The 20755-nt window shown below is 34.7% G+C and overlaps 4 protein-coding genes across 5 annotated transcripts; 3 read left to right on the top strand and 1 right to left on the bottom strand.

Moving 5' to 3' along the window:
* Positions 1 to 54: 54 nt before the first annotated feature.
* On the bottom strand, positions 55 to 1677 carry LOC123200209 (pathogen-associated molecular patterns-induced protein A70-like). The gene has a single exon (XM_044615361.1). The coding sequence runs from the start codon at positions 1439 to 1441 to the stop codon at positions 599 to 601; it is 843 nt and encodes a 280-aa protein (XP_044471296.1). The 5' UTR covers positions 1442 to 1677; the 3' UTR covers positions 55 to 598.
* Positions 1678 to 3874: 2197 nt separating this feature from the next.
* LOC123200669 (zinc transporter 4, chloroplastic-like) lies at positions 3875 to 7044 on the top strand. 2 transcript variants are annotated; one of them, XM_044615991.1, is made up of 4 exons: positions 3875 to 4146; positions 4237 to 4294; positions 4400 to 5157; positions 6172 to 7044. In XM_044615991.1, exons 1-4 carry the CDS (start codon positions 4036 to 4038, stop codon positions 6625 to 6627), a joined length of 1383 nt encoding a protein of 460 aa, XP_044471926.1. In that variant the 5' UTR covers positions 3875 to 4035; the 3' UTR covers positions 6628 to 7044. The 2 variants fall into 2 exon arrangements, with proteins under 2 accessions (XP_044471926.1, XP_044471927.1); XM_044615992.1 differs by having other exon boundaries at positions 3997 to 4146; positions 4414 to 5157.
* A 2685-nt stretch (positions 7045 to 9729) lies between these two features.
* LOC123200310 (putative GATA transcription factor 22) lies at positions 9730 to 11311 on the top strand. The gene is made up of 3 exons (XM_044615456.1): positions 9730 to 10087; positions 10346 to 10705; positions 10785 to 11311. The coding sequence occupies exons 1-3, from the start codon at positions 9890 to 9892 to the stop codon at positions 11118 to 11120; spliced, it is 894 nt and encodes a 297-aa protein (XP_044471391.1). The 5' UTR covers positions 9730 to 9889; the 3' UTR covers positions 11121 to 11311.
* A 1247-nt stretch (positions 11312 to 12558) lies between these two features.
* On the top strand, positions 12559 to 19355 carry LOC123200652 (glycine dehydrogenase (decarboxylating), mitochondrial). The gene is made up of 15 exons (XM_044615958.1): positions 12559 to 14342; positions 14570 to 14815; positions 14898 to 14975; positions 15075 to 15175; positions 15255 to 15450; positions 15559 to 15684; positions 16111 to 16296; positions 16430 to 16543; positions 16932 to 17084; positions 17501 to 17689; positions 17965 to 18042; positions 18130 to 18255; positions 18332 to 18430; positions 18549 to 18666; positions 18989 to 19355. Exons 1-15 carry the CDS (start codon positions 13083 to 13085, stop codon positions 19081 to 19083), a joined length of 3165 nt encoding a protein of 1054 aa, XP_044471893.1. The 5' UTR covers positions 12559 to 13082; the 3' UTR covers positions 19084 to 19355.
* Positions 19356 to 20755: the final 1400 nt, after the last annotated feature.

The raw sequence follows: 20755 nt of genomic DNA, 5'->3' as shown, positions 1-20755 counted from the left end.
TATATATAAATATATATATTTATATATATTATTACGTAATTAAATATTTTTAAATTTAAAATAGAATAATATTTAATTATTTATTTATATAAAAGAAGCACTTAAGATAAAAACAAAAACACACCAACTCTCGGTTGACAATATTACAACCCATGCATCCCCTTTAATTTCTGACCATAACATACAAATTGATTCCTGTCCCAGCTTACATGCACCACAAAATGCCTGCCTGGTAACCCAATAATATCACCCACGTGTTTCACACCAACCAATCAATGTCCTTTCACCAAACTGCCCTTTATTTTAACCGTACCTAACGTAATATCCATGGGTATTTCCGTAACTCAATACAATCTGACCTCCTCCTCCTCCTCCGCTTCAATCCAACGGGCATTTCTGTTATTCAAGCCTCTGCAACTGCGGGCATCTATTTCTTACTTCCATGGACATGCAACCCCATATGAATAAACAGAATGAGACTAGAAATATCAGTGGCATACATAAGCAGTAGATCTGCAGTTACATTCCAAGAAAGAGACTCCTAAAGTTTCAATTTAAACAAAAAAAATTAATCAACGAAACCAAAGCTATAGCTAGTTTAGTTTCCGCTTCCTCTAGTGATCATCTCCCTGTACCTTATAATGGAATCAATCCTCTGCAACTTCAACTGATGCTTAAACTTGTTGATAAAGTCATCAGCTTTAGCATCAACTTCATCGTCAACCACTTGCGTCTCTTTAGCTTTCCCTTCTTTAGCAGTTGCAGGCCTACGGGTCTCAACAATGTCTTCTTCTTCGAAGTGAGAAAAGGCAGACTTTGTACTCGCAGACTTCTTCATTTTCTCTGGTAGCTTCTTGGGTATCTCTCCTCCCACTGGTTCGGTATCAGATTTGGTCCTGCTTACGTGCCTGCGCTTCAGTTTTCGATATACCTCATCAAGATCAGGAGCGTCTTCTTCTTCATTTGGGATGTATTTGTATTTATCTCCTTCCTTCTCCTCCTCTCGTTCTTCTTGTGGTTCTTGCTGACGCTCATTCTCTTGTTGATGAGTAGGAGATTCTTGAGACAAATAGTTGTCGAGATTAATCGACTTAAGCCTTTGTAACAAAGGAGATCCAGGAGTGGATTGATGATAAGTCAAATGGGAGTCCATAGCAGGAGTTTGAGCGACAATGGAGTTTAGTTCGGGGGATCTGTAAGTGTAAAAGTTAATGGATTTGAGTCTCTGCAACACAGAGGGAGATCTAGCGAGTTGGTGGGGCTGTGGATGGTCTTGTTGTGTGTGTTGTTGGTCATTGGCTCTGTGGGAATTCGCCAAGCTCGAAGTGATAGCAATGGTTCCAATCATGAGGTTGAGGAAGACGAATAGGACAGTGGGAGTAAACCAGCTGTTCATTGATGCCAAAATTGAGGGTACAAAAGATACAGATTGTTCCAACATGACTCTGGATTCTGATACCGGAGAAGAGGAGAGAAGAAGAAACCGAGGGTTCTGTTTGTTCGGTTGGGATATTTGGTTTTTACGAAATCAAGAGGCACGTGTTGTTATATGATAGGTCAATAATAAACAGACAAAACACTTTAGGTGGTAGTGGTTAATTTGGGGTTTTAATTGCATACTTAGCATCCAGTCTGGGGCGATCAAGGGGGCATGTGCTAGTAACTACTCGATTTTCTAGACGACAGCGCATTGAAAGCTCGCAGTCATAATGGAGTTAGATAAATTTGTGCGGGGCAATAAATCCATAAATTATATAAATTTATTTATACATATTAACGACGTAAACGTTTATGGGTAAGTTTAAATAATTAATTTTAATAAACATAACAATACAAAGATTTTGTTTTTTCACCATATAATATAAAATAATATAAATAAATAAATATTTTTAAATAAACGTCTAAAATCATACTTATTAATATCATATGATATATAATATATTTTATATAATATAATATGATATAAATAAAAAAATATGTATATTAAATTATACTAAAAATTATATAATATTATAGATATATTATACGATATATATTATCAATATATAATAATATTTTATTTTATTTTGTTTAGAAATGAGAACATGTTGATTTTCTTTTTTTCCTTTTGATTAGATTTAAATCATTTCTCCTCTTTAGGATTGATATTGTATAAATAAATATATATTTATATATATTATTAAATGATTTAATAATTTTGAATTAAAAATAAAATGACATCTGATAATATAATAATATAGATAAATATATATTTATTTATATATATAAAATATATATATAATATTATTTAAAAAAATTATATTTATATTCCACGTTAGCCCAACTTTCTTTTAAGAGAATTACTTTAGACACACATCGCTTTAATTGAAATAAGCCCAGTCCAAAATTGTTATAATTTGTTATCAGATCATTCGGTTTGGGTCATTAAAATAATTTTTGGGCCAAATATCGAGGCTAACTAAGACTGGGTTAGTGTTGATTTGGGTTATCTTGATTAGTTCCAACTCCTGTCCATGGTAGCAAGTTCAAAATCACATAGTCGCATCTTCGACTTTAAGGCTCCAACCCAATGGAAGTAAGATTCTATTCTATAAAATCAACACCATCTCTGTTGCTCTCTTGTTCTCCCTTGTAAATAAAAGAATAGCATATTCGGAAGCCGCAATCACAAACAACAATTACAATAGACTATTCAAGGCACAATCAAACAATATCAAGGGTGGGTGCGATGATCACTCATGACACTATATTCAATGAAAACCTTGAGTTTCATAGATGCAACAAGTTTCCAAAATTATTTATCTTTTGAGTAGCTCCGTCTCACCCTTGTAACTATCAAAACAACATCATAATCACTTTGACCTATGGTTCTTCATCGCAAACTCAAAAATGGACAAGGAAAAAGAATAATTACACATGATCGATAACTGAGTAAACTATATCAAATAGTCTTTATACCCATGTTAGAAAAGTCATCATAATATATTTTCTTACACATTCTCGTAGGACGTTTACATTTATCTATTATGATATTTAGATGATACTTTTTCATTATCGATTATTTCAAAAAATTAATAGATTATCTATCTACAATTTATCTTTTTTAAAAGAGAAATCAGATGTTATATTTCCCTCTTCCATCATAAATAAATAAACAAAATGTAATATCAATCTTGTTGTATCTATACAAGGGAAAAGAAAACATAGATCAACAAACATTTTCTAAATGGAAAACCAAACTATATGGATATACTAGTACTATACAATATATTGTCTTTATACCGTGTGTCTTAATCGACTATCAAAAGAGGAATTTAGAGTTTCAAAAGCTTTGAAAACTCAAAGACTTTTAGGATGTGAAAAATAGAACGTAACATTCTCATTTATAATTGAATTGAGACAAAACAAGAAGTAATCGTAATTATCCAAGTTAGTCTCAAGATAAATGTATTTAATTATATTATATCAAACACTACTATAAAACTGTATAGATTTAAATTTATATATAAATAATAATATATCATCATCATATAATTAAATTATTTTAAATTAAAAGTATATTTGGACATATTACCATTTTTACACAAATTCGTATCCATTCTGCTACTTTTGAAGAAAGCGTCCACTATTCAACAACTCAATTCATCTTTAAAGAGCAGGTCTAGCCCTGTGGGCGCAATGTGCTCATAATGTGCCCAACTGCTTATCACAAAGCACGTGCAAGCCTCAATTAGAAGCAATGAAACGACACGCAGATAAAAAATTTAATAAAGGGCTTACCAAAATATGTCAAAATTTTGACAAAGGGCTTACCCAAATATGTCGACACTATCTCCCCTTGTTCTCTTGCAAAAAGTCCCAGCTGCAAACTCAACCTTCTTCTCTTGCTCTTCTTTCCCGAAAATATGTCGACACTCTCTGCCTATTCTCTTTCTCTTTATGCATCCAGCTTTGATTATTTAAGACACCATTACCAACATCCGTCTACGCTTTCAGACTGTTCTATTACGTCTTCAACTATCTGTTTCTGTTTTTATGTGCATAAATGCAGATTCCTATTCGCTGAGAAATCCCATCGACAACCCCTTTCATTCTTATAACCATTATTTATACCAACTCCATTCACTTCCCATGATATCCATCGAGGTGAGGGTCATTCTTTGGGATCTTCACCATCTCCTCTGTTTCTTTTAAACCTCTGTTTTTGTTAAATTGATGTCGTTTTGGTTTTTATAGGAACTCTGGGAGTTGCAGTTTTTCGATTACTTTCGATCAAAAACTCAGGTTTTTCCTGGTAAATCCATTCATTGATCCTTTCCTTTTAATCTTAATTAGGGTTTTTATTTTAATTTCATGATCATAACAATTTTTTATACTTTTCTGTTTTATCCGACAACAGGCTCATTTTTGCAGAAAATCTCGGATTCAATGGTGACAGCCAACTGCAAATCCGCTGACCTTGAAACCTGCCGTGACGAGGAGGGGGCGTTTACGCTGAAATTCGTTGCTATAGCTTCTATTTTGCTCGCTGGAATTGTCGGAGTCGCCATTCCTCTTGTGGGCAAGCACCGTCGTTTTTTACGCACCGACGGAAGTCTCTTCGCCGCCGCTAAAGCTTTTGCCGCTGGTGTAATTTTAGCCACCGGTTTCGTGCACATGTTATCCGGAGGTTCCAATGCTTTGAATGACCCGTGTTTGCCCGAATACCCATGGTCCAAGTTCCCGTTTTCCGGATTTTTCGCGATGGTGGCTGCTTTGCTGACGCTGCTTGTTGATTTTGTGGGAACTCAGTATTACGAGAGGAAACAGGGGCCGACCGGGGCGACTGATGAGCAGGATCGGATCGGGTCGGTTGATGCATTGTCGGAGTCGTGTATTGTTCCGGTGGTGGACAACAAGGAGAGGAATGCGAAGGTGTTTGGAGAGGAGGAAGGCGGTGGCATGCACATTGTGGGGATGCATGCGCACGCGGCGCACCATAGACATAACCACCCTCATGGGCAGGACGCTTGTGAGGGACTCGTCAAAGTCAAGGATCAATCGGCCCATGTGCCCATAAACGGGCACGGTCACGATCACGGCCATGGACATAGCCACTCGCACGGATTCGGTAATGGGGACGAGGAGAATGGTGTTCGGCACGTCGTCGTTTCGCAGGTATTTTTTCTTTTGTTTTTAGTGTCTTTGTGAGTTGCGTGTGTTGTTTCTTCTTTGACTAGATAGTAGTTAGTTTTCTTAAACGCGTGGCGGTTTTGTTTTATAGTGCCATGTGAACACGCAAATGAGCACATTGTTTCATATATATAATTTATATAAATTATTTTATTTTTAATTTAAAATTATTTAATTATATAATAATAATTAATTTTATATACAAATAATATATCATTATATAACAAACATCTTATTTATCTTTGAAAAAGAAAATAAATAAATCTATATCAACCAAAAATTAATTTGAGTGGTAAAAAATATTCCAAAAAAGAGAATACAAGTTTGAAACCTAAGTTATTGTCGGTTTAGCTATAAAACAACAATTTAACTTAAATAAGAGTTACTTGTTAATATAAAAAAAAATTATAAAGGATTGGTATGGATGGATGGGGTTAAGACTGAATTTGAACCGAACTAATCTCAAACTTAAGTCAACTTAAGTTTGCCAAGCTCTCTAAAATATTTAAATTTAACTCGTTCGAAGGGAATCAAATTTGAGTTTGACTTGAACTCAAATAGTGTCATCTTAAGTTGAGTTTTGATCTTAGTTTGATATTGTAACTGAGCCAAAAATGAATAAAATAATATTGTTTTGATATTGATATTTTAAAATAATGTTGTTTTAATCTATTCGAATCAATTTTTTAAAGACTTATGTGGTTAACGAGCCAAACACCCTTTGAATTCGTGCTTGACAATATTAAACTCTTAGGGTTGAACTCGAATTTAATTGAGTCGAGTTCAAACAAGGTTAATTCGAATCCAATCCTAATGGGGTTGGGTTGGGTAGGTCAATGGCCTTAATTTGATAGTGTGGTGTGGGCATCAATAATTGAAGCTGGTAGCTTTGTCAATCTTTAATTGGGATCTAATGTATACAGTTTTATAAAGGAATAAATTTAGCATACTTTATAATCAATTTGCTAATAGAATAACATTTCGTTTCATGATTCGCAGATTTTGGAGCTTGGAATCGTATCACATTCGATCATTATTGGGATTTCACTTGGAGTTTCACAGAGTCCATGTACAATAAGGCCTTTAATTGCAGCACTATCATTCCATCAGTTCTTTGAAGGGTTTGCACTTGGGGGCTGCATTTCCCAGGCACAATTCAAGGCTTCATCAGCTACACTAATGGCATGCTTTTTCGCCATCACAACCCCTTTAGGTATTGGCATTGGCACTGGAATTTCTTCAGTTTACAACCCCTACAGCTCAGGTGCTTTGATTGTCGAAGGCATCTTAGATTCCATGTCGGCCGGAATTCTGGTTTACATGGCTTTAGTGGATCTAATTGCTGCTGATTTTCTGAGTAAGAGGATGAGCTGCAACTTTAGACTTCAAGTTGTTTCATATTTCACGCTTTTTGTTGGAGCTGGATCCATGTCTTTGCTTGCAATCTGGGCTTGAACATCTCAAAATGACTATCTTTTATCGTTCATTGTTTCCGAGGAGAGGAGAGGAGGGGAAGCGGCAGAAAGTGCCCAGTTAGGAGATAGAGGAACTGTAAAATGTGTGACGATGGACCGATGGTATCGTTAGATATAAACGGCCTCTGGAGGAAATTGGTTTAAAGTGTATTTTCTAGAAAGTAGGTTAGGTTAATTTGATAAATAAAACGTTGTGAATATTTATTAGAGTAGAAAAAATAAACAATTCCGAATTGTGTCAAGGCCAATCTGAACATAATTCAGATTGGGTTAAAATTGAAAATTTTTTACACAATCTAATTCAAATTGGGTTAGTGTTGAGGGGACTCTTATACAAAATTTAAACTAATGTGATATGAGCACAACTCGACACATCTTAACTGTTTTTGTTGTCTCATTCTTCTAGCATCTCGATATAATTGAATGTTTCCGTGTTTTGTCTTTTGATTTGTTGGATATAAAAGACATAGTTTGTACTATTAAGAATATCACTAATTGGCTGTGAGATATCCACCTAATCTATGAAATGAATAAATCCAAATAAAGCAAAATTATATGTACGTGTTTTTAAGTATATAATTGAGTGTATAAATAATATATTATTATATAATTAGATATTATATTATATTTAATTTAAAATTATTTAATTATATGATCATTTATATACACAATTGCATGCAGATAACATTGTTGACCAAAATAATACCTAATCAAACTTACCAATTCAATAGCCCGAAACAGTCAATAAAAGAAAACCAACAGCGACCCACGCCTAGGACTATCAATGGTCAATAGTAATTAAAGCCCAATACATGTCAAAGCACAATCCAAGCCCAAGATAATTCTACATTAATTTAAGCCCAACAGAATCCAAGCTGAAAATACAATTTCTAATTTTTTCTCCAACCCGGAAAAGTATTATCCAAGTGTCCAAACAGTATAGTATAATCCAAAATCAAAACAGTAACCAAATTGGAAACACAAAAATTAAGCAAAGATATGCACCGATGCAAAGATTCAAACTCGTACCTGATGGAATGCAGGATCGTCAGAGAGAAAATCCACCACTGCCGGAGAGCTAAAAGTAAATTGGAAAGTGTTTCTGCTAGCCGGAGAAGAGATCCGATGGGAGAAAATGACCAAAAAGTCGTCTGTTTTGTCACTGGAAAAACAAGCCTCCACTGCTTATTTGACGAAAGTCGAGCGCCGAAGACACCCGTTAATGGCCCAAAAAGAAGAGCGAATAGCCGGAAAAGAGTAACCAATACACAGAAAAGAGGAATAACGCCGAAAAAGGGTGAACTAGTGAGGAGGAACCAACAGAGACAAGTGATGGCAGGGAAAACGAGAGAACACCATCAGAAAAGAACTAACCGGCCGAAAGTAGAATTCTCTTTTGTGTACTGTGGGGTGAAGTTAAAAGTCCTCAAAAGTAAGGGGTGGTGGGATAATTAGAAAAATATTAAAACCCAAAATTTACAATTTAGGGATGAAAGCGACTATTTTTTTAAACTGATAGTGTCTCAAATTATAAATATACTGGAAAATAATATCATATATATATTAGAAAAATATATTCGGAATCTATCTTAACAGGTCACCTGATTTTTTTTCAATAATTCAGTGATATAGATAATTTATAAAGTCTACCAAAATATCCCATGCAACGACTGTGATTTTTCCTTTGAATTAGGTTACGTTGTAGCCTCTTTGATCCACACACATATATATCAAGACAAGTGACCAGGAAGTGATACGTGGCTGTAGGGAGACCTTCTGTTGTTTTGATATTGTAGGGCTTTCTCCAGGCAACAAAGGAAGGAAGGAATCAAAATGACAGATGACAAAAAAGAAAAGGGACAACAGAGCTTGATATAAATTTATTTCTTTAACTGGAGATGAATGTGTATAGTTACCAGTAAAAGTAACTGAAAAAGATCAGAAAAACGTGGGGACAAAAGAGGCTGTCAGGGCCCCAAGCCTGCAAAAGCCATTAAGGCGTTTTGGCAACACTAAAACACCAGGTGCTCCCATGCATGCAGCCCATCTTTCTTCCCAGTTTATGTATATATATATCTGCATCATCCCACTCCCCAATCTATCTTCCATTGGCACAAGTTACACTGTGCTTCGGCAGTGGAAACTTAGCAATAGAATTATTGCTCGACTTTATCTTGGCTATTTCAAACCCAGAGGGGTAGATATGAATCTTCTGCCCTCTGCCACACGCAGAGAAAAGAAGATTGAAAGGACGACATGGGATGTGTAGGGCATAAAAACTTAAATGCATGAAGACACAAAACACATATAATATATGGTTTATGTGTTTACTGAGAAGTGATCAATTGGGTATGAGAGATGGCTGGCTAGGGCTTGATCCCAACTGAGTTGTCCTGATCTTAGAAGTTAGTTTAATTTAATCTGATTTTGTTTAAATTTCTTTAATTTAAATTTGAATTAAATTTAAATTGAAAGGTTCAATTTATTTTTAAAATTGAGTCGAATTCGAGTTAATAGATATTTGATCTGGTTTGGTTTAGTTTGAGCCTGACTCGAATACATTATTTAAATTGGAAGTTTAAATTTGTGACTAATTCAATGAAGATTTATAGTTAGAATTGATAATTAAAATTTTTAATTCGGTTTAACTCAAATTTATAACTTTAATAAATAGTTTTGTATATTATTTAAATAAAAAGATGTGATTTTATTAATTAATTATGAATTTAAATTATCAATTTGATCTATAAATATAAATTAAATCAAATCATAAATTTAAATAATTGATTTGAATTACATATTTAATTTGAATCAAATCAAATAATTTTTTATTTAAACTAAATTCGAACAACTTTTAACTATAACTCAATCTACCCGAAAGCAAAATATTTTTCATTTTAAGCTACCTCAACCGAAAGGTGTCCTGGTTCAGACAGTTCGTGTCAACCCTGTAGCTAGCCAGATAAAAGAAGTTTTACTGACGGGCCTTTTTCATGCTGGGTTGAGTTGTCGCTTTCTACCCCTCCTTCTCAGTTTGTCTTGTTTTATTTGGATGACATCAAGTCACGGGAATGGCTTTCAGGCCTCTAGCTATCTCTTCTTCCCTTCCCCTCTCTTCATTATTTCCCTTCCTTATAAGTCCCTTTTCTGCTTTGATCTAGTTTCTTTTTGGATTGTGATCATTCTTTGCCCTATCCCATTCCATATCGTCCATCTTCGCTGGACCCCTCTCTTCTCTCGCCATGGCACCTGTTTATATGAACCCACCTCACTCTTCTTTTGCACTCGCACAAGAGCAAAACAATGAACAACATTTGCAGCTACTCCTGTCATCATCATCACATCCCCCACCTCCTCCTCTCTCATGTCCTACTTTTTTTAGCGCAACTCAAGATCAAAGAATGGCTATAATTGAAGACTGGCAACAACATGATCAGAAGGCAAGATCACATGAACTTGCTACAACTTCATGTTATATACCTTCTTAAATTCTTCTCTCGTGGTTTTGATTATTTATCTCATACTGATCTTTGATCTTTTAGTGTTTCTTCTCTAGTTTATGGGTTTAATTTCTTGATTTCTCTCGTGATCATGGCTTAATTCTAGAGTGATAGTACATGAAATATATATTACACATAACAGCATATATAAAAATCTTTGGCCTTTTGCTAATTTGACTCTTTCTTGATCGATCTTAGGTTAATCAGTGCATGGGCGAAGGAGGATTAACTGATGTAGATGCAATTTCTTCTTCCTCACTTCAGCCGATGATGGACATGTCGCTGTATATAAGAGAGGCTACAAAAGGAAATAAAACTGCTGAAAACGGTTCAGCAGCTAAATGGATGCCCTCGAAGATGAGGCTGATGCAAAAAATGATGAACTCGAATTGCACAAGAACCGAAGAATCTGCAAAAATTACCCAAAAACTTCAATATCAAATGGATGAGACTAACGAAGCCAATTCTTTTATTAACAGCAACAACACCATTAGAGTCTGCGCAGACTGTAACACCACCACCACCCCCCTCTGGAGGAGCGGCCCTCGTGGTCCCAAGGTCCTGAATTTTTCTTCTTTCTAATTTGAAAAATGCATTATATAAAGGTAAACCTTTCTTATTTTGTGTGTTGGTGCAGTCCCTTTGTAATGCTTGTGGTATTCGGCAAAGGAAGGCAAGAAGGGCAGCCATGGAAGCAGCTGCAAACGGCACAATTGCTGTTGCCACTGACTGCAAGATGAAGTTGCAAAGCAAGGAGAAGAAATCACGTACAGCCTATATTGCCCAGTATAAAAAACAATGCAACAAGTCTCCAGATCCTCCTCCTCATCATCAATCCCAGAGAAAGCTTTGCTTTAAGGATTTTGCTCTAAGTTTAAACAAGAATTCTGGCCTTAAACAAGTGTTTCCGCCGGATGTTGAAGAAGCTGCAATCCTGCTAATGGAGCTATCCTGTGGCTTCATTCAAAGTTAGCTTTATTTTGATTGGCATTTTATATTATTTATTATCAGGACTTAATTTTTGCCTGTTTGCTCTTGCAAAAGAAAGAGAGGTCATAATCTTTTCATAGTGTCGCAAACTAATATGTTGGTTTGCTTTGATTTGCCATGGCTAACTTGTACTAATCCATATATAATAAAAATACGTGTATATAGTTTTAAATACATAATTGAGTATGAACAATACTATGTATACCTACTTTGGGTACACAAATATATACACATTCATATGTGTCATCATATGATTGGTTATTGTTTTATTCTTAATTCAAATTCATCCAATCATATGAGGACACATATAAATGTATATACATTTGTGTACCCAAAGTAGGTACACATAGTTTTATTGATTGAGTATACGTATAATATATTATCATATAATTTGATGATTTTGAATTAAAAATAAAATAATACCTAATTATATAATAACATATCATTTATTTATCTAATTGTGTACTCAAAACTGTTTATACATTACATTGTTCTAAATCTAATTAATGCTCGAGTTTTCAAGTTTAAGCATGTTTAATTTTCCAACCTCCAATAAGGTAGTTTGAATGTTAAAAAAGAAAATTTTATATATAAAAGAGTATAAAGTTAAGTTTTCTTTGACATTATATCGAGATCAAACTCTTGACTTTATCTTATTGATTTTAAAATCACAATAAAGGTATTTCCTTATTTAAATTTGGATTTTGATTATATTTGTATAACCCTTAAAGGAGTTAATTAATTTGGTATAGACTTTCCTTAATTGGAATCCTTCTAATTAATTAAGTTTGAAAATCATTTAATTTAGGATGTAGTTTTTATTATAAAAAATAAAATATTATCATAAAAATACATATCATTAACAATAAATTATTATTATATTTAATAAAATTAATATATAAAAATAATTATGATATTTTATCAATAATATTAGAATTAATATTAATATAATAAAATAATATTTATATATATATATTTAAAAATAAATATACATAATATTTTTAATATATATTCAAAAATAAAAGTATCTCCAATGATAATAATATATTAGTAGCCTTGTAAATGAGCATTGCCCCTACCAAACGCCTGACATAAATATGTTGCCACCCTCCTGCTAATAAAAGAAAAGCTATTGTTTCCATTTCCAACGGTACACCAGATCAGAGTTGCCATCGCATAGTCTCATCCTGACCGTTGGTTTTAAAATCAAACGGTTGTGGTTATACCAACAAGACCATAACAAAACTAAATCTGACTTGGTAAGTAAAATGTCAGCCACAGACATTTTTCCCAAGGACAATCTAACCATTTTCAACCGAGTCGCCCTCTTCAGGACCCACCTAACAAAACTTAACAAATTACCAATTTACCACAAGATATCTCAGTTCCGTTGGGAGAAAAGTTTAATGGAGAAAAATAGCAGCGGGTTTGGAAAAAGTACAGATTTTTCTGCCTATATATTTGGCAATGCTAAGCCCTAAATTTTTTCTGTTTAAATGTGTGAGAGCTGAGACAGAGAGATAAATTGATTGTGAAACAGAGTCAGCCACCAAATTGGTATATTTACCATAAATTTTCTAAGCCCGTTTTGATCCATTGAATTTCAATCTATTTTGCTTTAGTTTCTTCCATACATTTATTTGATGTTTTGCAAATGGTGATATGATAACTTCAACACTGTCTTTATCTTCGTAGCTGTTCAGTCACCACCCACCACCAACCACAAATAGATCTTCAACTCAAAATTCATCTTTATTTTTATTTGTATCTCTCTGTTTATAGATTTATAAGTAGACAAATATTCAGTATATGTTGACAGTCTTTACGGAACCAGAATAAAGATATTAACTTTCTTTGGCCTTCTAGCTTTTCCAACAACCCCATTTGCTTGCTTCATTAACTCTTATTCTTGAGTTTGTAAGAGCCCCTGCTTCTCTGGGTATTCATGGAACGTGCACGGAAGCTCGCGAACCGAGCAATCCTTAAACGCCTGGTTAATGAGTCGAAGCAGTCACGCCACCACTATGAATCATCATTGAACTCTTCAAAGTCCACTGCTTTGTACACACCTTCAAGGTATGTCTCTTCATTGTCACCATTTGTATCCAGAAATACAAGATCAGACTTGTTACCGCCTAGAAATGTGTCCTATAATGGTGTCGGTCATGGTCTTGGGTCACAAACTCGGGCCATCTCTGTTGAGGCTCTGAAACCAAGTGATACTTTCCCTCGTCGCCATAACTCAGCAACCCCTGAAGAACAAACCAAAATGTCTGAGTTGTGTGGTTTTGATAACCTTGATGCACTTATTGACGCTACTGTGCCAAAATCTATACGTATTGATTCAATAAAGTTTTCTAAGTTTGATGAAGGTTTAACTGAAAGCCAAATGATCGAACACATGCAATACTTGGCATCAAAGAACAAGGTTTTTAAGTCATTTATTGGTATGGGCTACTATAACACTACCGTTCCACCTGTGATTCTGAGGAATATAATGGAGAATCCAGCATGGTACACACAGTACACCCCTTACCAAGCCGAAATATCTCAAGGAAGACTTGAGTCTTTGCTTAATTTCCAGACAATGATTACAGATCTTACTGGATTGCCTATGTCGAATGCCTCATTGCTTGATGAGGGAACAGCTGCTGCTGAGGCAATGGCAATGTGCAATAACATACTGAAGGGAAAGAAGAAGACATTTATTATTGCTAGCAACTGCCACCCTCAAACCATTGATATTTGTATTACTAGGGCAGGTGGATTTGATCTTAAAATTGTTGTTTCAGATCTTAAGGATATTGATTACAAATCAGGGGATGTTTGTGGTGTTTTGGTTCAGTATCCAGGCACAGAAGGTGAAGTTTTAGATTTTGGGGAGTTTATTAAGAACGCTCATTCTAATGGGGTTAGGGTTGTCATGGCATCAGATTTGTTAGCATTGACAATGTTGAAGCCTCCAGGTGAATTGGGGGCTGATATTGTTGTTGGCTCTGCTCAGAGGTTTGGTGTGCCAATGGGGTATGGAGGCCCTCATGCAGCATTTTTGGCTACCTCCCAGGAGTACAAAAGAATGATGCCAGGGAGAATTATTGGTGTTAGTGTTGATTCTACAGGCAAACCTGCTCTCCGCATGGCTATGCAGACTCGGGAGCAGCATATCCGCAGGGATAAGGCTACCAGCAACATCTGCACTGCTCAAGTAAGAGATTATTGTTTATCTAATTGCATTTATGTTTTGTCTATAGGGCTTGCTTGTTTCAAGACGAAAAGATGCCATAGATTTTGTGAAACATTTTGAGATACACCCTAACTAGCTCAAGGTCTTTACTGTCAACATGTTTTGTCCGATGTTCTATACACACAACTGGCCCTTAGTATATGTTTAATGAATTAGCTTTGCTTTGGTTTTTATCATGTTTTATTTAGGCATTACTTGCAAACATGGCGGCTATGTATGCTGTTTATCATGGACCTGAGGGCCTTAAAACCATTTCCCAAAGAGTCCATGGTCTTGCTGGTACATTTGCACTTGGGCTGAAAAAACTTGGAACAGTAGAAGTCCAGGCCCTTCCCTTCTTTGACACTGTAAAAGTGAAGTGTGCAGATGCTCATGCCGTTGCTGATGCTGCCTACCAGAGCGAAATGAATCTCCGGGTTGTGGATTCCAACACTGTATGTGTAACTTTTGCGTTTTGTGCAGACTGTTTGTGTGTGATGATGTGTAATGAGATATTGCATTTCTGTTGTCTTTCAGATCACTGTTTCTTTTGATGAAACAACTACTTTGGAGGATGTTGACAAGCTTTTCAAAGTTTTCGCTGGTGGCAAACCTGTGAGTATTATGGTTCTTTCAATCACAACTATTTTATTCCAAATTAATTATAATTTTCTTTTTCATTTAATTTGCACCTTTTTATGTTCGAGTTACCAGGTTTCGTTCACTGCTGCATCACTTGCAGAAGAGGTTCAGACTGTAATTCCTTCTGGGCTAAAAAGGGAGAGGCCATTTCTGACACACCCCATCTTTAACACGTATAATCTTTTCCAATATTCAAACTACCCATTGTTCACAATTTAGCGGACGCTCTGACTTATAATATTTTATCACTAGGTACCACACAGAGCATGAGTTGCTTAGATACATTCATCGTTTACAATCAAAGGATCTCTCATTGTGCCACAGTATGATTCCATTGGGTTCTTGTACAATGAAATTGAACGCAACAACTGAGATGATGCCAGTGACATGGCCTAACTTCACTAACATCCACCCTTTTGCCCCTGCTGAACAGGCTCTGGGTTATCAGGTAACTAGATTCTCATGTTTCTTGTCATGGAACTTGCAGATGCATGCTTCTTTCCTTATTTTCTATGTAAATTGTTTCTTTAAAAAATATGGTTTCTATTTTTTTTAGGAAATGTTTACAAACCTGGGTGAACTTCTGTGTACTATAACTGGCTTTGATTCTTTCTCTTTGCAACCTAATGCTGGTGCTGCTGGTGAGTATGCTGGGCTGATGGTTATCCGCGCATATCACAAGGTATATTGAAATAAACCATGTTTTCAAACTACTTCCACTTCCCCTTGGTTCAGAAATAGCGCAGATTTGCATTTTGAAGTTTTCTCCCTGAAACTCATCTCAACGTAGAGCTCAAAAAAAGAAAGTTTTAATCACTCTTTCAAATTAAGAGCCCTAATTATAACCACAATTGAACTTGCTTCTGCACATTATGTATATAATATTGAGATCCCTTTAAATTCGTTCAGAAGGGCCTTTTTTATGTCCATGGCGTGACTATAATTTAATGCAGAGCTCATGGTATGTGAATATGCAATCTTGTTGGAAGAATTTTTTTTATAAACTTTTGCTGTATTCTTTTTGGACTGTCTTGAAGTCATAGAAGCTCACTAATTTCTCCTGAAACACTCTTTTGTTTCTTAAAATGATATGACTTGAAAACTTTAGTCAAGAGGAGACCATCACCGTAATGTATGCATTATACCTGTTTCTGCACATGGGACAAATCCTGCAAGTGCTGCCATGTGCGGGATGAAGATTGTCTCTGTTGGAACAGATGCAAAGGGGAACATCAACATTGAAGAGTTAAGGAAGGCTGCAGAAGCTAATAAGGATAACCTATCAGCTCTTATGGTATGTATTTTTGCATCAAGACCAGGAGGTTATGTCTGTCATATATATAAATTGTCAAAGGAACCAGGGGCTTTGGAAAAAATGCTTGCCTGGTGCAATTTCAGTTTTTATCTGATTCTAATTTAAATTTCAGGTCACATACCCTTCAACTCATGGAGTCTATGAGGAAGGTATAGATGAGATATGTAAGATAATTCACGATAACGGAGGCCAAGTATACATGGATGGGGCTAACATGAATGCTCAGGTCTGTATTCCTTCTGTGTTCCTGTTAACTCCTAATTACATGTTGATGTCAAATCTCAAGCATCCACATTATTTGCTTGAATTTCATTAAATTTAAATGCATCTATTTTTGGGTCAGGTGGGGGAAAGGGGTTAATCTCTGTGTATTAATGGGATTGATAATTTAAACTAGTAGATTTAATTTATGTAAAGTTTGTCTTATCATAATGTTGATACATAAGTTCTTCTTCTTCCGCGTTTGGTCATTTGAATGTAACCTTTTGTGTGGATCTCTATATCTTTCAGCGTGAAACTTTCTAACTTTCTTATGTAAATAAACTCTTGAAATAAATGCATGGGAAAATATCCTCGATGTTTAAAATAGTCTGAGAAAATTTTTGCTTTCACAGGTCGGTCTGACAAGCCCTGGTTACATTGGAGCCGATGTTTGCCACCTCAATCTTCACAAAACATTTTGCATTCCTCATGGAGGTGGTGGTCCCGGTATGGGTCCTATTGGTGTGAAGAAACATTTGACACCTTTTCTGCCTTCACATCCTGTGGTACATGCTCTCTTACATTAAACATCTATATTGACAACTTCACACTTTTTCATGCTTCTTTCTTTGCATCATATGTATCTTTTCCTGTGGAAAAACATTGCATCTGTGAATTTTTTTTGACTAAACATATGAAAAATAATAATATACATACATATGAATTTTTACCTGTTTACATTGTGCTTTATTTATGCTTATTATTACATTTAATAAAAAGAAGCATCAAAGGATAGAAACACGTGCTTCCTTGAGTTGTTTTACCTTATTGTTAACAAATCAAATGACATCAAATGGTTGAAAGATTCTACTCCCAGGGTTATTAAGTTTTGTTAGTGATTTAAAATTAACTTACTTATGGTAATGTATTCTGTTACTGCAATATATCGTCATTCAGTTTTAACTTTTTTGCTGTCATGAAGGTACCCACTGGTGGAATACCTGCCCCTGAGAAGACCCAACCTCTGGGTACCATTTCAGCTGCACCCTGGGGCTCTGCACTAATCTTGCCAATCTCTTATACTTACATAGCCATGATGGGGTCTAAGGGACTTACTGATGCTTCTAAGATAGCTATTTTGAATGCAAACTACATGGCAAAACGTTTGGAGGTTCCTAGCTTTCCCTTCTGTCTTTTGCTTTATGGTCTGTTATTATAAATTTGGTGGGTGCAATGCTCAGCTGATACATAATCGCCCTTTGTCCAAGCTCTATTCATCAAGATGACTAAACTCTATGCTCAAACTTACTTTTCCTAGAAGGAAATGGTTTGAGCATTGGACTCATATTATCGGTTTACTTTTTACAATGCTTTCCATTGTAGTTAAATTCGGGATAGTTATGGTTGAGTTACATAATATTTTGTTGCTGATTGTTTGTTTTCCAGAACCATTATCCTGTTCTTTTCCGCGGTGTCAATGGAACATGTGCTCATGAATTCATTGTGGACTTGAGAGGGTTTAAGGTTATTCTTTCTGCATATACGTTGGTATTAATATTTTTGTTTATCCACTTTTATCCATGACTAATCGCACACCCATTATTTTTGCAGAATACTGCTGGGATAGAGCCTGAAGATGTTGCCAAGCGTCTGATGGACTATGGATTCCATGCACCTACAATGTCATGGCCTGTTCCCGGCACACTCATGATTGAACCAACTGAAAGTGAAAGCAAGGTAAGACTCGTTCACATCTATTATCTATTATGCATTTCTCTCTCTCTCTTCCTCACAAAATTCAATATATCTGCAGGCAGAGTTAGACAGGTTTTGTAATGCGCTTATCTCCATCAGGGAAGAAATTGCCCAGATTGAACAAGGAAAGGCTGATATCCACAGCAATGTCCTGAAGGTGAAGGCTTTTGAACTACCTTAGCCGTTTCTTTGTTACATAGCTACTAAAATTGATGAATCCATTATTGTTTAGTTCATCAACTTTCGGATCTATCATCTAAACTGATTAAGTGCAGGGAGCACCTCATCCACCATCTTTGCTCATGGGAGATGCATGGACAAAACCATACTCGAGGGAATATGCAGCCTTCCCTGCTTCCTGGCTCCGCGCTTCTAAGTTCTGGCCGACTACTGGTATGCACGCCCATCTACTGTTTATATCTTCCCAATTTCATCGACAACATCGATCATTCTTGAATGATTACTTGGTTGTAGTTTCCATTTTAAGAATCAGAACTACAGCCATGAGTTCTATAGTGGGCTATACATCAAACTACGACTATTTTTTACATGGGACCTTCAATGTACCATTGTTTGTTTTATATAATTTTGATTCCATCGGCTCCACGAAAAAAATGTTATTGCCCATTGAGTGGCTTGTACAATAGAAACATTGCATTAAAGTCTCCATGTGCATCTTGATTATTAATGAAACTTTTCTGGGAACTGCTTTCAGGGCGTGTCGATAATGTGTACGGTGACCGGAACCTCATCTGTACCCTTGTCCCAGCTTCACATTATGCCGAGGAAGAGGCTGTGGCTACTGCCTAGTCTTCACGATTGTGCCCTTTGATGGAAGGTTTCTCAAAGAAGATGGAAGTTGAAGGACTTTAGCTGCCATATTTAGCCCCATGCCCCATTGCAGCTATTGACTTTCCTTCCCTTGATACAATGGTGATAAGCTGCTCTGCTTTAATAACAGTTAGTTGCTAATTGCAACTCAGAACTGTAATTATCATTGCTCTTTTCTTCGCTTATTCCATATGCTTTTTTTCTAAATGATAGACTCATATAAAAGTGGGAAATGAATCAAAGTAGTCATACTGGAGGGGTGTATATGATTTTAGTCATCAGTCACTGGTTATAAAAATAACCAAACATCTCATTTAATGACTAAACTGCCCATATCCTTCACCTTTCGACTTCATCTAACTTTCACTTTCAACAAAATCATTATCGGATCCTCGTTCAAAAACACGAATCAATCAACAAACTTGATTTAATCTTGGTACGAAGATGTATATTTGGTTATTTTGTTGTCATTAATGTTTGATATGATTTTAAGGGAAAGAAGTGATGCAATCAGTAGAACCAATCTTGAAACTCTAGCATTTGTGAGTGGTTTAAAATTAGGTACACAAATTTTTCTAGGGTTTCAGACAAAAAACCGAATCCAAGTTTTTTTATTCGAAAATTTTAACATTCTATTAATTTTATTAATCTTGAGTTTTTTATTTACATAATATTATTCTTTTATTATAATTTTTAGTTAACGATATCTTTCACCTTTTATCCTCCTCTCATTTGATAAATTAGATCATCCCACAATGGATTTATATGCAAAGCCATTAATATTAATTAAAAAAATCCCACATCAAGTGAATTTATGAAAAAAAAATTAACCCTTCTTACAGTCAACCATTGCCATACCCACCAATCAACGGTGCAGATTCAAAGAGGCCCATGGAAGGCAAGGGAAGGTTTGACGGGGTATAAATGATAATTGTTGTGAGAATCTTGACTTGATTTACATTCAAAATGGGCGTGCCAGTAAATTACAACAATAATTTATGGTAAATTACATTTTCCCCCTCCAAGGTTTGGCTTAAAAATCTTAAAATAGTATATAAATCAAATTACTATTTTATTTTTCAAAATTACCATATAATTTTAAATTAACAAAAATAAATGCATATAAATATTTAAATTACATAAAAATCCATTTATTTCTCCTCACTTTCATTGTCACTATCTTCCTCTTTTCCACTTCTTTTATTTTTCATACGAGTAAATTATTATATTTAAAAAGTTTTGGTATTATCAATAAAAAAATATTTTTATTTTTAAATTAATAAATTATAAAAATTTTAATTTATCTTTATGTTATTAATTTTTCTTAAACATCATTCGATTTTTTTTTTGAAAAATATTATTTATATTACCTAGAGGTAGGTGAATTTTTTTGGCCAAACATAGGTTGATAAAATTTTATAATAAAATTAATTACATTTAAACTAAATATTAATTTAAATATTAATAATAATTATTATTATATAGTTAGATAATATATTATTATATAATTAATTATTTTTAAATTAAAATAAAATAATACATAATTATATTATATTATTATTTATAATTAAATAAATATATTATATAATTAAATAATTTTAAATATTATCATTTCTATAATTTACTGAAATTAATATACTAATAAATAAAC

This window comes from Mangifera indica, chromosome 17 (genome assembly GCF_011075055.1).
Source record: "Mangifera indica cultivar Alphonso chromosome 17, CATAS_Mindica_2.1, whole genome shotgun sequence".
Classification (NCBI taxonomy): domain Eukaryota; kingdom Viridiplantae; phylum Streptophyta; class Magnoliopsida; order Sapindales; family Anacardiaceae; genus Mangifera; species Mangifera indica.
The sequence above is the reverse complement of the archived record's forward strand: the minus strand, read 5'-3'. Positions and strand labels throughout refer to the sequence as shown.